The following is a 17,264-nucleotide window of genomic DNA, read 5'->3' as shown; positions in this document are numbered from 1 at the left end:
AAATTCCATATGCAGAGGCCTTTTCCATTGCTCAAGCATACCCAGCGAATAGGGGCTGCAAAGCCCGTTATCCTCTTCCTCCAAGCACTGTGTGACTTCAGACAAGCCATTTCCTCTTGTGTCTCTAACCCTGTGTCTATCACCAAATGGTGCATGACCTCAATGACATCTGTTATCCTCCATATGCCTCTAATCTGGTCTCAGCAACAGTGTACAACATCAGGTAAATCAACTAGACCCCCTGATCCTCAACCTAACTGATGTACTTGGCGAACGAACAAAGGCTGAGCAAGGCTTGGGCCAAAAGCCTTCCTCTTCCCCACTCCCTTGGAATGGTTGAGCCACTTCAAATCTAAACCGAGCATCTTGGGTACTACATACTGTCTTCCTTGCCTAGAGCCGTTCTGAGTTTTGGAAAGCAAGTACCCTGTTAAATGAAGCAAAAATGGAAAGTATGAGATACTTGGTGAAATCAGTTCCAAGACGCATGGGTTTTCCTTGAACTTCATCAAGTCAAACAGCACTTTAACTGTTAAATAACCCTGTGACATATCTGCTGACTGCAGCTGCATTTCACAGATCTTTCCCTGAATGACCATCACCTGGGAGATAGTTCTTTGGCACCTCTGACCTTTCAATTGCTGATATATCTAATTGTCCCCTTTGAGGTGTAGAGGATCTCTTAAAAAGTTTTGTTTAAGTTATAGGAGACCACTGACAATAACAAGTGGATTATTAATTTGCACAGATTGCGTTCTCTTGTGCTTTTGTCAGAGACAAGTTAAATTACTGAAATGTGTATTGTGCATGATTCGCCATTTAGATGACCATGCTGTCCTGTTTGGAGTTCAGATCTCTTCACACCCTGAAACGGAGGATCTCAGCACAGACTAGATTCCGTTTTCTGCTTCGTTAACATGGATAATCAGTACTGTACGTGGAATAAAAACGACACTTTCATGCATATATTTGGCCATATTTGGTACAGGCATTAGTAGCGTTTAGTGGATATATGTTTAGTGTGTGTTGTAGAGGTGTGGTATATTGTTTGTGAAGAATATGGTGCTATTGTGAACTCTGAAGTCCAACTAAGTGGCGCCTCCGAGCTGTACTGGATGTACGTACAGTGTTCAGTCTAATGTTGTCTACCCCCGTGTTCTGTGTAATGTTATATCTGGAAAGATATTATAAAACAGGATAAACTTGATTTAACATGTGCAAGCATTTATTTTCCAATTTAACTGAACACGGTGTACTTATACGGCTCTTCAAAGACAACCAATCAGCGTATGTTCAAAGACTATATCACTCCAAAATTATAATATTGCCTATTTAAATAGTGCACATTACATCGTCAAATGAGATGTGATCCACTGATATCAAAGTCAATAGGACTCTGAGACTGAGGTTTATTCCTTCTTTAATCTTTCCAAGTTCATGTTAAGAAATAACTCATTAGATGTGGCAGTGGGGGCCTGAAGCTGTCTGGAAGGCATATTGTTACCAAATGTTTGTGACATATAGAAAGATTGAGGCTTTGGTTCCACCGCGGGTAGCAAAACTCTCTAACCTCAAGCTATTGGCTGACTGGTGTATCATTTCGCCGTCCAGGAATTCCTCCATTTGAATACATTGCAATCTATTTTACATCTGAAAAGTACAATCATCATGCAGTTTTCACACTGAATTCCTTATGTCCTCTATGCATTATTTACAGAAACTAATCCTTTATTGTTTTTCCTCAGTATTGGCAAAACCAAAAGGGCTTGCTTTAATGCGTTAACAGCATTTATGCACACAACACATGTAAACAACAGCATGTGTCAATGCCTGTGTTTAAATGCACTGACATTAAAGCCAGACCTACTTGCTTTACCAATACTTGTTTTAATAAATGCTACTCAATGCAGTAATATAACCTAAAGAACCGTTTACAAATGTTAAATAAATGGAATATGCTGTTTACACTAGGATTCTACTGATGATTCAAAGTCTGACTTTTAGGGCAAACTTAGAAGACTAACTCCACTCCTATTATGAATTGACTGGCTTAGCCGAGTCCTGGAAAAAATATAAATAAAACTGCCATTAGACCTATAGGTCAAGTAACTTAATAAAAATTCTAGGTCCACCAAGTCACCACTCAACCTCATAATTCTTAAGAAGTCTTTGTTTGTCTGCATTCTTAAGGAGGTTGTGTGTGCCTGTATTGTTAAGGAGTATGTGTGCGCCTGCACCTTATTGTCTTGTACTGCATAGTACACAATGGATCCTGGAATCCTTTTATTAAAGCTCGTCTCTAATTTCATTATTACAGTTGAGGCGACATTACAATGCCTGTCGCCAGCAGCCAAGGTGAAAGGCAGGTCACAGAGCATACTTACTTCTGAGGATTGAACAAAGAAAACAACATACCTTTCTCCTTCCTCTTATTTTGTTTTCTAAAATGGAGCAGCAATCAGCAGAAAGGAGAGATTTATGGCACATTTTGCAAGCTTTGGGCAATTACAGGAAAGACAGACTCTCGCTGCAAGTTTGTACACATTCTGCTCTACAACATTTGTTTAAATCTGACTTACATTAAACTGAATACATTATCTTTCTGCAAAAAATTACTGTTTTTGTTGTGTTTGTTTTCGCCCTACAGATTTTGTTTTTACTCTTCATGTTGACAACCATATATGAAAGAGAAAGATACCAAGGTTTTCAGCAGTTTGTCGGAAGGGTTATGGTATTATAAGGGATACAACACACTCTGCCGAACGTAAAAAGGATACTGAACGTCACTTTGAAGTTCCAAGACCGATGGCCTCATTCCTGTATATGGTCATGAAACTCTTAGGGGACTTGGTATACCCTTATAATGTGCAGCAGGGGTAGTTTAGGATAGACGTGGGGTGGGGGCTGGGGGGGTGCGTGTGTGATGTTTCATAATAGACAAATCGGGCCGATACCACTGATCAATGGCTTGTTTCCATAACCGACACAGCTTTGCTGTGTTGAATAGACGTAAGCCACAAGGCAAAAAGGGAATAGTAAAAGCACTCTAAGTGGAAGAACACAACTTCTACCCAATCAAAGTCTATACAAGATTTCATTAACACCTTACGGAGCAAAGACGCCCTCTCAGCAGGGCTTACTAAAGCTATTTTTGGTAACTGCTGCACAATTGCGTTCAAGCCAGCCGTAAAAAGACCAACCAAAAGGAATACATGGCTTATTGTGTATATTATGTGCTGTATACCGTCAATGTAGATGCTATAGAATATATACACACACATTTGCATTAACCACGGCTGGTGACTCATTTAACTAATGCATTATATGCAGGCAATCTGCAGTTAAGTGCACTGTCACATGTTCAAATTCCGTTGGGTCTACTCAGGCTTTCATCCTTCTTAGGTTGTAAAATGAATATCACAGAGTTGGACACCAAAAAACATCAGTTTTCCGTCAATAATGCCAAGAGAACCATGGGATGAATGTGCACACTACAAAGGACTATTAAGTGTTACAGGTTTACTTCATTGCTATCATTTAATGCAGTCGCGCGGAGGCACAGGGAGCTAGATGCATGAGGTCATTTCCTGTGCAAGGCTGATCTGGAACAAACAGCGCAGCCAGCCTACTAGGGATGGTTCGAATATAGGGATATACTGAAGCCAGCTCTAGTAATCTTTCAGTGTTGTATAAGTGAGTCTCCACCACGTCTCCTAGACTTTCACGTGCGCATTGCCTTACCACTGATTCCTACTCTCCCCTACTTTATGGGGGATCATGGCATGTGATCGATAATTTGTCACTCCTACCAGCCTATCAATAGCCACGCCATCACGTGGTACACTCAGCTCACCTTTCAGAGATGATCCAGACAGGTTAATGTAGGAGGGTTAGTAGCCACATCCCTTGTCTGACACAGTCATCTAAGTTCAGGCTACTGAGTCACACCAGTTTTGCTTTTTTCTATTACTAACGTGGTTCCACGTGGTTCAACATATCAGTAAGTGAAGTGCTGTTTGCTAATAAGCGAGAACTGGCTGAGGGTTTAAACCCTGACATTAGGTCACTGAGCTGATGTGACTGTTCTCCTGACATAAAAGTCATTCAGGAGCACATTAGGGAGGGGCAGACACGCAAATGATAAAGTACAGAATACATTTTGACAAGTCAGACAAATATTGCCTAAGTAACCGCTAAAGTTACCAAAGTTTTTCACAAATGGAGACTTTAAATGTAATATTTCCATGCCCTGCAACATTACTAAAAACTCAAAGATGCACTGAAAGGGAAAATAACTTGTCACATTAGTCAAATAAAAAGGTCAATGCATCCAACCCCTATAAATCGTTGTCGTAATCAGTGATCCAAAGGGATACTGCAAGGCCTGCCCATCTCTAATCCATCAGCAACTTCAGGAGAGGGCCTTCCTCTCCGCTTGCTTCAGTCCAACTCTGGCTCCGTCACCTACGTCCCTTGGGGCAACGTCCCTGCAGTTTTAACCCGAGCTCGGTTACTTACATGATGTAATCTTACAAAATTACCTTCACCTCCCTGTGTCTCTAATCCGGGCCCACACATGGACTCAATGGGATACACGAAGAGAGACTCCCTGACCTCAGTTTATTCTCTGGTTCCCGAGGGTCAATTGCTCACCTTCACGTAGTCATTCTCCTGGATGTTGGTTCCCTTCACTCTTAGCTGACAGGCCTGTGTGTCAAAGTCTATGGTCTCTACGCAGATCGTCAATGTTGTGCGCACACGGTTGCTGCCCACACTTCCTGTTGCCGACTCGGTTTGCACCTTTCTAGAACACAAGAGAAAAAAGAAATGATCATTCACATTAGCCTCTCAAACAAGAATGCATTGCAAGGAGGCCTCGTTATTCACAATTTTATGGGCAACCTCTGTTCCTATCTAGCTAAATGACTGCACCAGACGGGCATGTGTGATGCACTGTTGCGCTACTACTGCACACAAGAGAGTAAAAAGAAGCTGGCCTGGGTGGTGTCAAGCTGGGGCGTCTCTGTCTAAGAGTGAAGTACACGCAATCCATACACGCTCTACATATACTCTATAAGGGAGGTGTGCCTGACTTCTGCTTGTGCTGTGGATGGTATGAGGCGAAAATTCTACAAGGTCTGCTATCATGATGAACATTATTTGCTTAGTGGGGGGAGAGAGAGAGCGAGAAGAGAGTGTGGGGGGAGGGGGGGGGGGGGAGAGAGAATAAATTCCCACATTACTTCTGCCTCTGTTGTGCTTATTCTGTCTGTAAGACAACTGTGCTGTCATAAATAGAAGCTTGGGTAGTCTGCTCTCTAATTCCCTCTTGAGGAACAACTTCGGCAACATCTATAGTTTTGAACAGCACAGAGCTGAGTTTTGTCCCACACAAAAAACACGAGTAGGCAAAGGCTAAGACATATACTACAGTGGTTAGGTAATTGTACCATCTCCTTTCCTTGGTCCACTAAAGGATTTTGAAGCATCTTTCTGGTGTAAGGGGCAGAAAAACTCGACCCTCTCCACCCTCCCGCCGCACCCCCCCCCCCCCAAAAAAAATCTCTCCCTCAGTTACCAGCAGCATTACATGGGTGCATAATCACTTTGGAATTGTACAGTTTGACATTACCAAGTCCCTTAGCCCCACAGAAACACACTAAGTTCACAAAGACTTTCTAAAAGCTTCAAAAGCAATCACACCGTCCTCTGACAGCACAGCGTGGGATAACTGTTTTCAAGTTTTAATCGATTTGAGGTTACAAATCAGATAGTTGGGTCAGCAACAACCTGTCTTCTTGCCTTTGTGAACCTATAAGCAATTTACTATTTAAGTAAAGTAATTAATAAGGAATTCTACCATCACCCTTGATGTACCAAGGAGACGTACTTGCCTATCAGGCTCTAGATTGAGACAGCACCAACCCCACCATTCTCATTACTCCATGCCCAGTAAAGGTAAACTTCTGCACAGTGATGTAGCAAGGGATCCTAAAACAGCTCACTGGCAGGTTAGTAGAATTAATTCAGTACTATGTTTTGGCTTCAAGCGAGCTTGACAAGTGTGAAGACTAAGTGACTCCTCAAATTGTTGTTACTTTCAATGACCTTCCCATGACAGTGAAGACTGGAAATCGGCCAACCTTGCTAAACTTTGAAGATTTTTTAAGAGGAGGTTATGCTATTGCCTTTTTACCTGAAGGACATTTTACCCCGAGCTAAAGATTCATTAATTAGTAGCAGGTACAGAGAATTATCGCAGGCAGCTGCTTGAGTAGTCAACCAGGGCAAAGTCACGCACGACAGCCCGAACAGCTCAGCCCGAACAGCTCTGGCTAGAAAAGAAAATCAAGTGGTATTTTGAGATACTAGCAGAAAGCAGAGAAGGGCAGGTTTGGGCCAGTCCGAGACCGTTGTAACCGAATCCATTATGTCAGGGCTGATGTTAAGGCTGTGAGCAAAGCTAAATAAAATATTCTGATCCTCTCCCTTTTGCCCTTTCAGGCAAATGGTGCTCAAGATGGGGAAAAAGGAAGAGGATTCTCCAGATGCATGGCTGAAAAGTTTATAGAAAGTCCAAAATACTTTTATAGAAACAGGTAAAAAGTTTATTTTACTTTGTCTGACTAATGAATTTCTTCTGAATAAGATAAACTGTCTTATTTCCAGGATTGTAGTTGGTGCACCAGCATCATCATTCTAATCAACATGTCACTTTTTCTATTAGTTGCCCTGGGGTCATGGTTCTGCATCGTGGAAACCAAATGAGCTTTAAATGGCATCCGAATATCTGAAGGTCAGTGACACCCAAGAGCTCAGTTTAGACAGAATGACATCGGAGTCTCCGACAGACTTGAATCGGGGTATAGTTAGTTATTTCGCATCTGATGGTGCAGGTGTTGACACCGCCTCCCCCTAACCTTATGCAAAAGTGGTCATGCTCGTCATCAGCCCCTCCTTTTAAAATTATTTTCCCATACCGGATGGTAGAGGCCCGCAGGCTGTCCCCCACTTGCAGCAGGTTGTATGTGTGCCACATATCTTCGGCTTCGTCTGGGATCAACGTCACTTGTCTGGAGAGGGCCAGAAAAGGGGAAGGAAGTGGATAAACAAAAAAGAGAAAAAAAGTTAGACTCAGTTAGTATGGCGAATCGTATTTACTATCATCAAAACCTGCAGCTGTAGGTGAAGGGAAATACTTTGTACCCTCTGTGTGGTTTAATTTACATGAACTACAGTACAAGCAAAGTCGAGAAATGCTGATCGGCAAAATAAAGATAGGTCAGAAAAGGAAAGCAGATATTTTTGATCCAGAAAACTCTGACAACGTACAAGTCAAATGACCTCTACATAAAAAACAAGAGCTTTGCACCTTCCCAGGAGTACATTACTTAGAAGAGTTTCAAATAGTCAATAAAACACTCCATAGGGCTTCTAATATTTTGTTACCCACTTTAACCTTTCTCCTTAAATTAGGAAGAAAAAAAAGAGCAGTCTCATTGTTAATCATCACTGGCACCCCGGTGCCAAGAAAAATCTATATATCTACCTTGTGCAGTGGCGGTCGCAAATGTGTATAGTTAGATTAGAATTTCCATATGAGGGGCGTCTTTGTTTTACTAATATTTAGTCGCAGTTTGATGAATCTTGATGAAAATTTCCACCAAAAAAGTTCATCCACCTCAGCTACTTCTTTTAATTTTGTGTGGTGATCTGTCAAGCGGGGGATGAGAAAAAAAAAGGGGGGGGGGGCGCATCTCGCAAACACTTTTGTCACCATGCAATTTCCATAGGGAATTTTGACAGCGCTACAGCCAAATCGGCTGACTGTACTACATCAAATTTGGTGAAAAGCTCGAGCTCTACCCAGCAATTGTGCTTTTTTGGGTCGGGCGCGCAGGCGCTCTGGCCCCTGTTGTAATCTCTCTGTGGGCTTTTAACCACGCCCCTCAGTTTGGTTGGTTCGTGGGCTTGCCTTTTAAAATTCGCTTGATTTCATTAGTGAAAGGCATGCATACGTCATGCCTTTTCTGGTGTTTAGCCCTCTTCGAGAGCACCGGTAAACTGCTGAAAACGTACGAGGCTCTGTGTGTTCCACATGGCTTCTGGACAACTTATTCTTTTTATTTCCTACGGAGCGCGATCTCGCTGGGCAGTAGTTGAGCGCTTTGCGTGACATCAACCCTGTTACATGGATAATTGCACTTTTGCCGATAGGTTTGACTGCAAGGTAACTTCTGTTTCCTTTTGTGTGTCTCTTTCACACTGAAACTGCTTTACTTTTCATTTTCAAGTTATGTGGCAAGAAAAGTCCGGTTCTGCGCTTACAAAGCTAATAGGTTTAACTTGGGCAATTGCGAGACCCATTGCATTGCAAATGCTTGTTGTGATTTTGTGTCAATCTGTTCAGTAGTGTTTTAGAAATTACAATTTAAAATGTACAGATATATTGGCAATTGGCCAGAAATTAAAAAATTCAAGGCTGCTGATTGACTGAGCAGGCTTTTGTGGAGAAAGCGCATGAATTAGGTGGCGGCAAAATTAACAGGAATGTTGTGGTGGCTATTACAGCTCTCAGGGACCTTGTTTCATATCCTGAAATATTATATAACTAGAACATAAGGGGCAGGGTAGGGATACCCCCTAGTAATTGTGGGTGGGGTAAAAGTAAAAAAGAAAAAAGAAGCAGGCCCCGTATTTCTCAGAATTTCCTTTGGGGTGGGCATGGACTTTGGGGAGGGGGTGGGGCTCAGAGCATATTTATTTTTGTTATTTAGGGAGGAGGGTGTAAAGGCTCCCTCCCTGTGCCATCCTCAAGACAGAGTCAAACTGTCTTGTGGGCCATCCGGATGGAAGACAGGAGGAAGGCATCTCCTGCCCGGCTGGAATGGAAAGGAAATAGCTGCAGGCTCTAGAGAACAGGGTGTGTGTGCAGGGAGCCTGCGGGGTCTTGGGGCTTCCCTCGCAGGCCTCTCAATAAAAGTTAAAGCTGTGGGTGTGCTGGGTGGGAGCAAGGCACAATTGTTTTTTTTAATAATGTGGTGCAAAGCTGCCAAAAGTTCTAATAAATAAGCGGCCGGAGCAGCTCATTATTCACTGATCCTGGAATAAAGCCCTTTGTGGCTAATTTATCTATTTATGTCTGCATTTTTGTGCCCCAATCTGGGCAGGGCAACCACCAACTTGTTACAATTTTGGGAAGCTACAGGGAGAGCAGCAGCCCCCCCAAATTCATTTCTTAAAAGTAACCCTACGTTTCCTGGGGCATATACAACGTGGCCCGAAGAAACGCTGATGTTGTTTCTAAGCATTCCCAGAGCGGCAGCTTTTGCTGATCAGTAAAGAAATGCAGGTACCCCTTATGATTGTTCTTACGGCTGGATAATGTGGCCTGAGAAGTGTTGAAGAAAGACAGTGTTTACAGATGTTGACAAAGTCAGCAGGCTTTCCTTTATACATTAATGTGGCAACACCTTGACAAAGTCAATAGGCTTGCCTTATATACTGAAGTCATCAAATATTAACACAGCTAATAGGCTTGCCTTTTACATAATGGTGTGGTGAACCACTAACAAGGCAGTAGACCGCATTTATTTATTTAAAATTACACCCATTTACATTGTGATAAGGGCTCTCATTGGCTGACTGTGCACAAGAGGTGGGGTGGGAGGTGGATTGGCTTTGGTGGGGTTAAATGCAGGGACTGTCCACCACAAGCCAGTGGTGTTATAGTTAGGTATGGTAGTAAGATCATAATGTGCATTCAAAAACAATGGATGCTCACAGAAAAAACAAATTTTAAAAGTGACGTTATAAGTTAGGTCTTATCTTATTTTACATTAGAAAAATAATTAAAAGTCACTGAAAAATACAAAGGTTAAAGTGAGGTCACAGTTAGGTATAATAGTCAAAATACAATTTTAAACTAAATGAAACAATGAAATAAAAAAGTTATAGTTTACAGAACATAACGTACTGCCACCATGCACTGCTTATGACCTCACATATTACATAACTCATGACATGTTCAATAGCATTGCTGATGACATTAATGACACCTCATACTAAATCAATGATGGCATTGTTGATGACATCATCCACCATACTGATGTGCAATTTGCTTTAAAAATCAGTACAGCCTTTGAAATAGTTAAAGTACAAAATGGTACGGAATTATATAAAAGCATAAAATACATAAACATGTGTTTATATAAAATAATTAAATTGTATCCCACTCCCTCTGGACACACTAGCCTATTTGGTTGCGAAGTCCCATCCTTCGCCATAGGCATTCATTGTTTCAGAGACCCCTACCTTCTGGACACTCTAGCCCTATTAGGTGCCAAAGCTCTTCCTACATACATTCTTCGCAGAGAGGCCACTCCATACAGACATCCAAGCCACATTAGGTGGCTAAGCCACTACTATACAAAGCCACCCCCCTGTGCACAACTTTTCTTGGAAAGCACACTACCTAAAGGCTTTCAAACCCCATTTGGTGGTGAAGCGGGTATTACGCAAAACCTTTATCCAAGGGACACACACCACACATCGAAGCCATGTGAGGAGGTCAAGCATGTTCCTCTAGATGTAGACCACTAAATACCTTTCACTGTCAGAAGCGTGTAGCAAACGGTCACACCCATTGGATGACATCATCAGTGAAATCATGTGAGATGTCAAGAATGATATCACAGAACATGTTGTGAGCAATGTAATATGTGAGGTAATAAGCAGTGAAAAGCAGGGGTGCAAGTTGCAGTTAGCTCAGTAATATACAATTTGTGAACTTCATTGTTTTTGTTAGCTTAACATGGTATTATTTTAGCTGACATTTTCACCTAACTATAACCTCACTTGAAACATACACACCTATGTATATATATACACACATATTCATATATATATATATATATATATATATATATATATATATATATATATATATATATATATATATATATACACACACACACACACACACACACTATGAGGCTTTTTTTTAAATATCTACAATCTATATACTCATGCTTTTCAGTTTATCTGTCATCCCCCTTTAGCTCTTCGCATAGCAGGGAAAGGGTTCCTTCTGGTCTACAGAATTCTCGGCGCATTATGATTTAACATCTAGGGGACAAGGTGGTTAAAGCTCAACCTATCAACATTCCGGAGATGCTTTTTTAAAATCTGAATGCTTACGAGAGAATCTGTTTGGAAAGTGCACCTGGTCTTGGATAAAGATCTATCCAGGTGACAGGAACTACAAATAATCCTATATTTTACTCACCTACTGAAAGCCTCTTTGGGAGGATTTGGGGAGGTGGGGGCTCGGGCAGAAGTAGGGGCTGGGGGCGTGGTTAGGTTCAGCTGTGGCTTTCGCCCAGCTCACAAGGTAAGAGGCAAGTTTTAAGCGTGAGAGGAAATTTCAGCTGACCACATAGCAGCTTGTACTATGAGCATACTGTATTTAATCTCTAGGAAACCAAAGTATTTTGTTCTTGAACACACTGCCATTCACTGTCCAGGCTGGCGGGACATCTAGCAGTACTCTGCAGTGAGGACAAAGAGTGCAGAGGTGCCCTATGAGGGACTAGTTTCGGTGTGCGAGGTAAACGGGATGGAACAGCTGAAAGCACAGAAGGTAACCAGCAAAATGCAGCTTTGAAACGTGTTTCAGATCTAGGTTTCCAGCAAGGCCTTTTACCAGACCTTATGGTATAACGACAAAAAGAGCCCTGAAATCCATTACTGAGGGGCTTAGGGTCGGATGTTGATGCTTTTCTCCAGAAGATTTTGATTGACGATTAGGTGTGCGCTTTCACCGAAAAACAGCGTTTGTGTTGTCTTGTGGGGAAGCTTATCCTCAATACAATAGGCCAGAGATGGAGAGTGACAAGCCAGTGATCAAGGCTATAGAACTGATCAGTTCACTCGGAAAAGTTATGTCACATACAACAGATCTGATCTGTTTATTATGAAACATGGTGACAGGATACTCGGCCGGACTCGTTTATTATGAAAAGCATATGTTAAAGCTGATGGGCCTCTATGGTACAACTGTTATTCATTCAAGGAGAACTAGGGTACAGGAAAGGGAGTTATGGTGGGCAGAGGTGAGAATGCTGGAACATTCTTCGGTCTACAGTCTTCAGTCCAAAAAGTAAACTGGTAATGAGACTGTAAAATCTCATTTTTGAGACTGTAATAAAATAAGCTTACAGAAAAAGAAATGCATAACTGCTGGTGCCAAATGGCCAGGGAATTGCTTGTTTTGGCACAATTGCAGAGCACGTCTAGCAAACAAAAGATGCTACATTCTACCATAGCCAAATACATATTTTCACTATAGTATAATTTTATGTTAACAGTTTTTTTGTGGTATATATTATGAATTCTTTGGGAATTACATTATTTATAACCATCAGAGAGCTACGATCATCAGTGCAGGGGCTTGTCTGTGCTTAAAGCAGACCACATGCCGAGTAGAAGCTCGCTTTCTAACAAGTCAATACCTTTGAAAGGCTAGTAGGGCCATCTTAAGCCTGTAATGTATTGTTGAATGACAAATGCTGACCAGCCTTTCAATAAAACTCAGTCAATCCCTCCCGAAAAGAGCCCATAACAGTATTATTCAGTATTGTACTCTGTTGCTACGGGTTACAGTGTAAGCTCATAATATTATAGTATCACATGAAGGCATCATACAGAAAATGAGATACAGTATAGATTAGGACAAAACAGTGGTTTTGAGCAGCAGCTGCTGCTAAGATCTGTACATAACCTGCAGGTCAAAGATATATATTCCAACAGAACACATCTTTTCATACTTCCCGAATGGATAAAAAGGTCCCATAATTTATGGTTTTATTTGCTATGTTATGTGCTGCGATGGTAAACACTATGTTAATACAGTTACTGATGTTATAATCCAGGTGTCTCAGACATTTTCTGTAGTGAGAGCTCCTTCTGAACAGTGAAAATCATTGTGAGCTACTGAAGGCCGAGCCACTCATGCAATGTTGCCAGACACCCCTACACCCCCACACCCAGTTTCCTTGACTTTAAGCCTAATGTCCATAGAGCCAAAGACTATGGATTGAACAAAATATGTTGACTAGGTGCACCATTACAGGGCTACCATGTGTGTCAGTGAGGGTGTGATCTGTGGGGATGTATGAACATATATGCGTATGATTGGGTGAGAGCCTGTGTTGTATGTACTTGTGGCACAGTACATATCATTTTCCATATGTGGCACGGTTACATGTATAACAAACTTTCAACCATTTTTTTTAGGTCTTCCTTGAGACATGTTGATATATACTTTGTGGGCTTCCACAAGCCCACAGACTTTCCATTTGCTGCCTCCATCATCGCTCTCCTATTCTTTCTCACCATTTGTCCATGGCATGCATTTGTCATGCCTCTTGCACAGTTTAGTCCTCCCAGAGAGCAAGGACTAAGTACTATATCCATCTACTGGTCACCATTTTACCATCTGTTCGGGGAACTAATTTTATCTTTCATGAAAAGCAAACCACACAATGATTCCTGTTTTCACCGGCTACAAGCTCTGCTCCATTTCTGTAAGCAGGCCTGTAAATCCTGTTCTTGTCACATTTGCTGAGCATTCAAAAACTGAGATCAAATGTCAGACACTGTTTTCCAAGGACGCCTGTTTACTTTTCACCCTGTTTGCATTTTGCTAAGAACACTGTAAAATGACAACTAAAGTGTCCTTTTTCAGTTGCTGCAGCTGTGAATGTGTCTTTCAGGTTGTGCCGGTGGTGGTCACTGCTGTTTGAGGCTTCAGCTTATGTTTCCACTTCTAGCTCCAGTGGCCAGTGCTTATGTTGCCATGTTGAGTTGCCTGCTTCGGATGGGAGCCTGGGCAGGTTACTATTTCTCTCTCTGCAGCTCTCCTCAGCTTGTTTCTATGGTGATGGTTCCCAAAGGCAGCAGTTCGAAAAGATTGCAAGTCCTGCAGGACTTCGGTTGCAACCTGTACGCCAACTCTGCAACACTTTTCTTCAGCAATGAGTTCATCGTGTCTGTAATCCTCATATGTTAAATGACTAAGCTTTCAGCTAGTTACCCCCACAAGCTGCGCCTGTCCTGTTGATATCTGCCCTGTGGTATGTCAAGCAGTTTTATCTTAGTGTTACAGTGAGAAATCTCCTGTCCATCCGATCGTTGCAGAAGGGTTTGATTTGTAACAACAAAAAGTACACACCAACATGATTACTAGTTAAATATGTGACTGGAGTCACACCTAGAGGCTATGTACAAATTATGACTACGATTCTAATTACTACAAGCACCACAGCTATGTATTGTTCATTTTCACCAAAAACTGATGAAAATACATTCAAAAGTACTTGTAAAGCATTCTAGCACCTTAGCCAAATGTCTATCAACATTATTAAAAAAACAAATAAATTCATATTAGATATGGCAGCTCAATCAGGTGTCAAAGGCTTAACTTTATAATAATCTGCAATGCTGCCAAATCGTCCATGCTTTCACGCTTTCAGTTTGTCTTGTCTTTTTGGCCTATGAAAAGGTGCATTCTGGGAGTTGTAATTGTTCATTAAACATTGTAGGTATGTGCTAAAAATGTTGATCTTAAAAGCCAAAACTGGTTGACGACGTCGCTCACGACAAGCATCAGTTGGTAGTTAAAAATGTTTACTTTTATAATTGAAATTTCATAACGTCATAAATTACAAATCTTAGTAGTGCACAAATCAATGGGTCGCTACAATTTATTGACCCAGAAGTACATATAGTGATGACCCTGACATGAATAATATTATTCAGCTGTAGATTATACAGACAAGAGCAGAGAAATGTAACTCACTGCACTGATGCATTTTATTGTGTTTATGTGCGCAGAGCCTGCATTCGTGCTAAAATGGATCAAATGCTGTTTTCAAGAGTTTTTATTGTTTGCTTCCAAGGGAATGGAGCAAAGTGGTTGCTCCTGTAAATATTATATCAGGGCAAAGGGCTTACGAAAAAATTGCAAGATGCATCCTATATTCATAAATCATTTCATATGTGTATTAAAGTTTTATTACAAATAAAAACTGAACCCAAAATAAGAAAGCAAATTGATTATAAGAAAAGGGAAACAAATTTAACTCAAATTTATTTTCATCGTTCACATTTTAAAAGTTGCGGAATTATATTTGGTTCTTTTCTTGCTGTGCAGACACTACAAATCAGAGAAAATTCGGCATACTCCATTTTCTGCCCCGGTGCTAAATGTTTTGTGTACTATGGACTGCGTTAACTCCTGTTAGCTCAAATCGCTGGAACTTTATTGGTGAAGAGGCAGCTACTTTCTCTGCTATTCACGTCCAATGGAAGAGCTGAACACTCAACAGACTTCTGATGAAAACACTTGTTGTCCACCAATAGTGTGGCTAAGGGAAAAAACAGAGACCTGACATCCTGGCCTTGTGAAATACACACTACCATGGAGAGAGGGCATAGCATTCCCACCTGCCCAAGGGAGGTATTACACGGCTCTCATGTATCGTAGACATGTATCTCATTTCAGCAGCAGGGACATCAAGCTGTAAAAGTGTTTAAATCACAGAAGGCCATTAACTCAAATGGATCCTTAAGTATCATAGGCAAGCAAATATCATTGGCAAGCCTTCTACAAAGCAGGATATGACAGAGATAAATCACAGGTCTTGAAAATTAAATCAGGCCCCTTGAACAGGGTAACATGACCATTCATTCAAGCAACAATTGCGGACATATGCACTTTTTTAGGTCTCAGCTAGACAATGCTTGCGAGACATGCTGTGCCTTTGCAAAATCTATTGGCTGCGTCTATTATTTTTAGCCATGTTGTACGGCATTGTGGCTGTTGTGCAGCGTGGTCATATGTAAAAAAACTTTCAACCATGCTGCCCAGCAGCCGTGATACTGTATATCATGGCTGGAAAAAACTGACAAGGTCAATCGATCTTTCAATAATCTCTGCATTTTGATGATTGTTGGGCGTGATTATTCTAACCAGTCAGATAGCTTGCAGCAGTCATGTGTGCAACATGCAAGTCACAAATATGAATTGCACTAAGGCAGACGGTACCTTTTGTTCTTGAGAGGTGAACAAAATAAGTATCTTGATTTTACTTGGTAACTTTGGCAGCACTCATTAAAGGGAATTGACACATTTCATATTGTGTTTTGCTCTCTTTCAAATGGTAAATTTAATTAGGATGCCTTGTTAATGTATGCACATGGTTACACAAAGGAGTAAAGGTGCATCAGCTGCAGGAGCTTGGGTGCTACATCTGCCTGGGGAACATTTACCATCTGGCCAGGCAATTTTGAAACACACTGACAAAGCCAATAGTTCTTGCATTGCAGAGACCGACTGGTTATGCCATTGCTTGTTTTCTATTGGGAGAAATTTGAAGTCACAGAAAAAAGTGACAAAAAATGTTCTGCAAAAAAGGTTCATAATATGTAACAGTTTTCGGCACTTTAAATTTGTCCCACTTAAAAAACACAGCTTTATGTTTCATAAACATGACATTGTCCCTACAAGCCACTGGAAGCAAGAAGCCACCTGTGTGTAATTGTGACACTTTGAAATGTGAGAAAATTAAACTGAAGAGTTAACTTGGATTCCATAAAACTTATCAATTAAATATTCTCCCATTTCAAAGTGGCACATTTACAAACAGTAGGCATCTTGCACTCATGGACCTCTAGATACAGTGCCATGTTTGTAACACAAAAATACAGCCATTTGTTTACATAGGAGGAATTTAAAGTGAAGAAACATGCTTCATAAAATATTAAGCCATAATTGGCTTAACTGAAAGTGGAGAAAAACATTGACAATGTTTTATAGAAATATTTGTATTCACTTTATAGTTCTCATATTTTACACAGAAACTCCATCAAGATTTCCACCAACACCAACGACACCCTAGACACCGCAGAGCACCTACACTTTCAGGTACACATCAATGCCAACACCACCCTAACAGGAACCCTCATCTACAGACCACCAGGACCCCGCCCCCCATTCTGTGACACCATCGCCCACACTATCATCTCCCACGCCCTCACCTCCACAGACTGCCTACTCCTTGGTGACCTTAACTTTCACCTGGAAAGCACCCACGACTGCAACTCTACGGCCCTGCTGGACAATCTCGCAAAGCACGGCCTCAAGCAACTGGTCCTCTCACCCAACCACTCAGCCGGACACACGCTAGATGCCATCTTCACGT

The 17,264-nt window shown here is 41.4% G+C and overlaps 1 protein-coding gene across 1 annotated transcript in view; it reads right to left on the bottom strand.

Moving 5' to 3' along the window:
- Positions 1-17,264, bottom strand: part of PELO (pelota mRNA surveillance and ribosome rescue factor) — a 193,922-nt gene that overhangs the window by 138,270 nt on the left and 38,388 nt on the right. Inside the window, exons 2-3 of the mRNA XM_069244350.1 lie at positions 6,981-7,073; positions 4,654-4,804 (exon numbers count right to left, since the gene is read on the bottom strand). Of these exons, the coding sequence (XP_069100451.1) occupies positions 4,654-4,804; positions 6,981-7,073 (244 nt within the window). The remainder of the gene's footprint in view (positions 1-4,653; positions 4,805-6,980; positions 7,074-17,264) is intronic.

Source organism: Pleurodeles waltl, chromosome 7 (assembly GCF_031143425.1).
Source record: "Pleurodeles waltl isolate 20211129_DDA chromosome 7, aPleWal1.hap1.20221129, whole genome shotgun sequence".
In the NCBI taxonomy this organism is placed as follows: Eukaryota; Metazoa; Chordata; class Amphibia; order Caudata; family Salamandridae; genus Pleurodeles; species Pleurodeles waltl.
The sequence above is the reverse complement of the archived record's forward strand: the minus strand, read 5'-3'. Positions and strand labels throughout refer to the sequence as shown.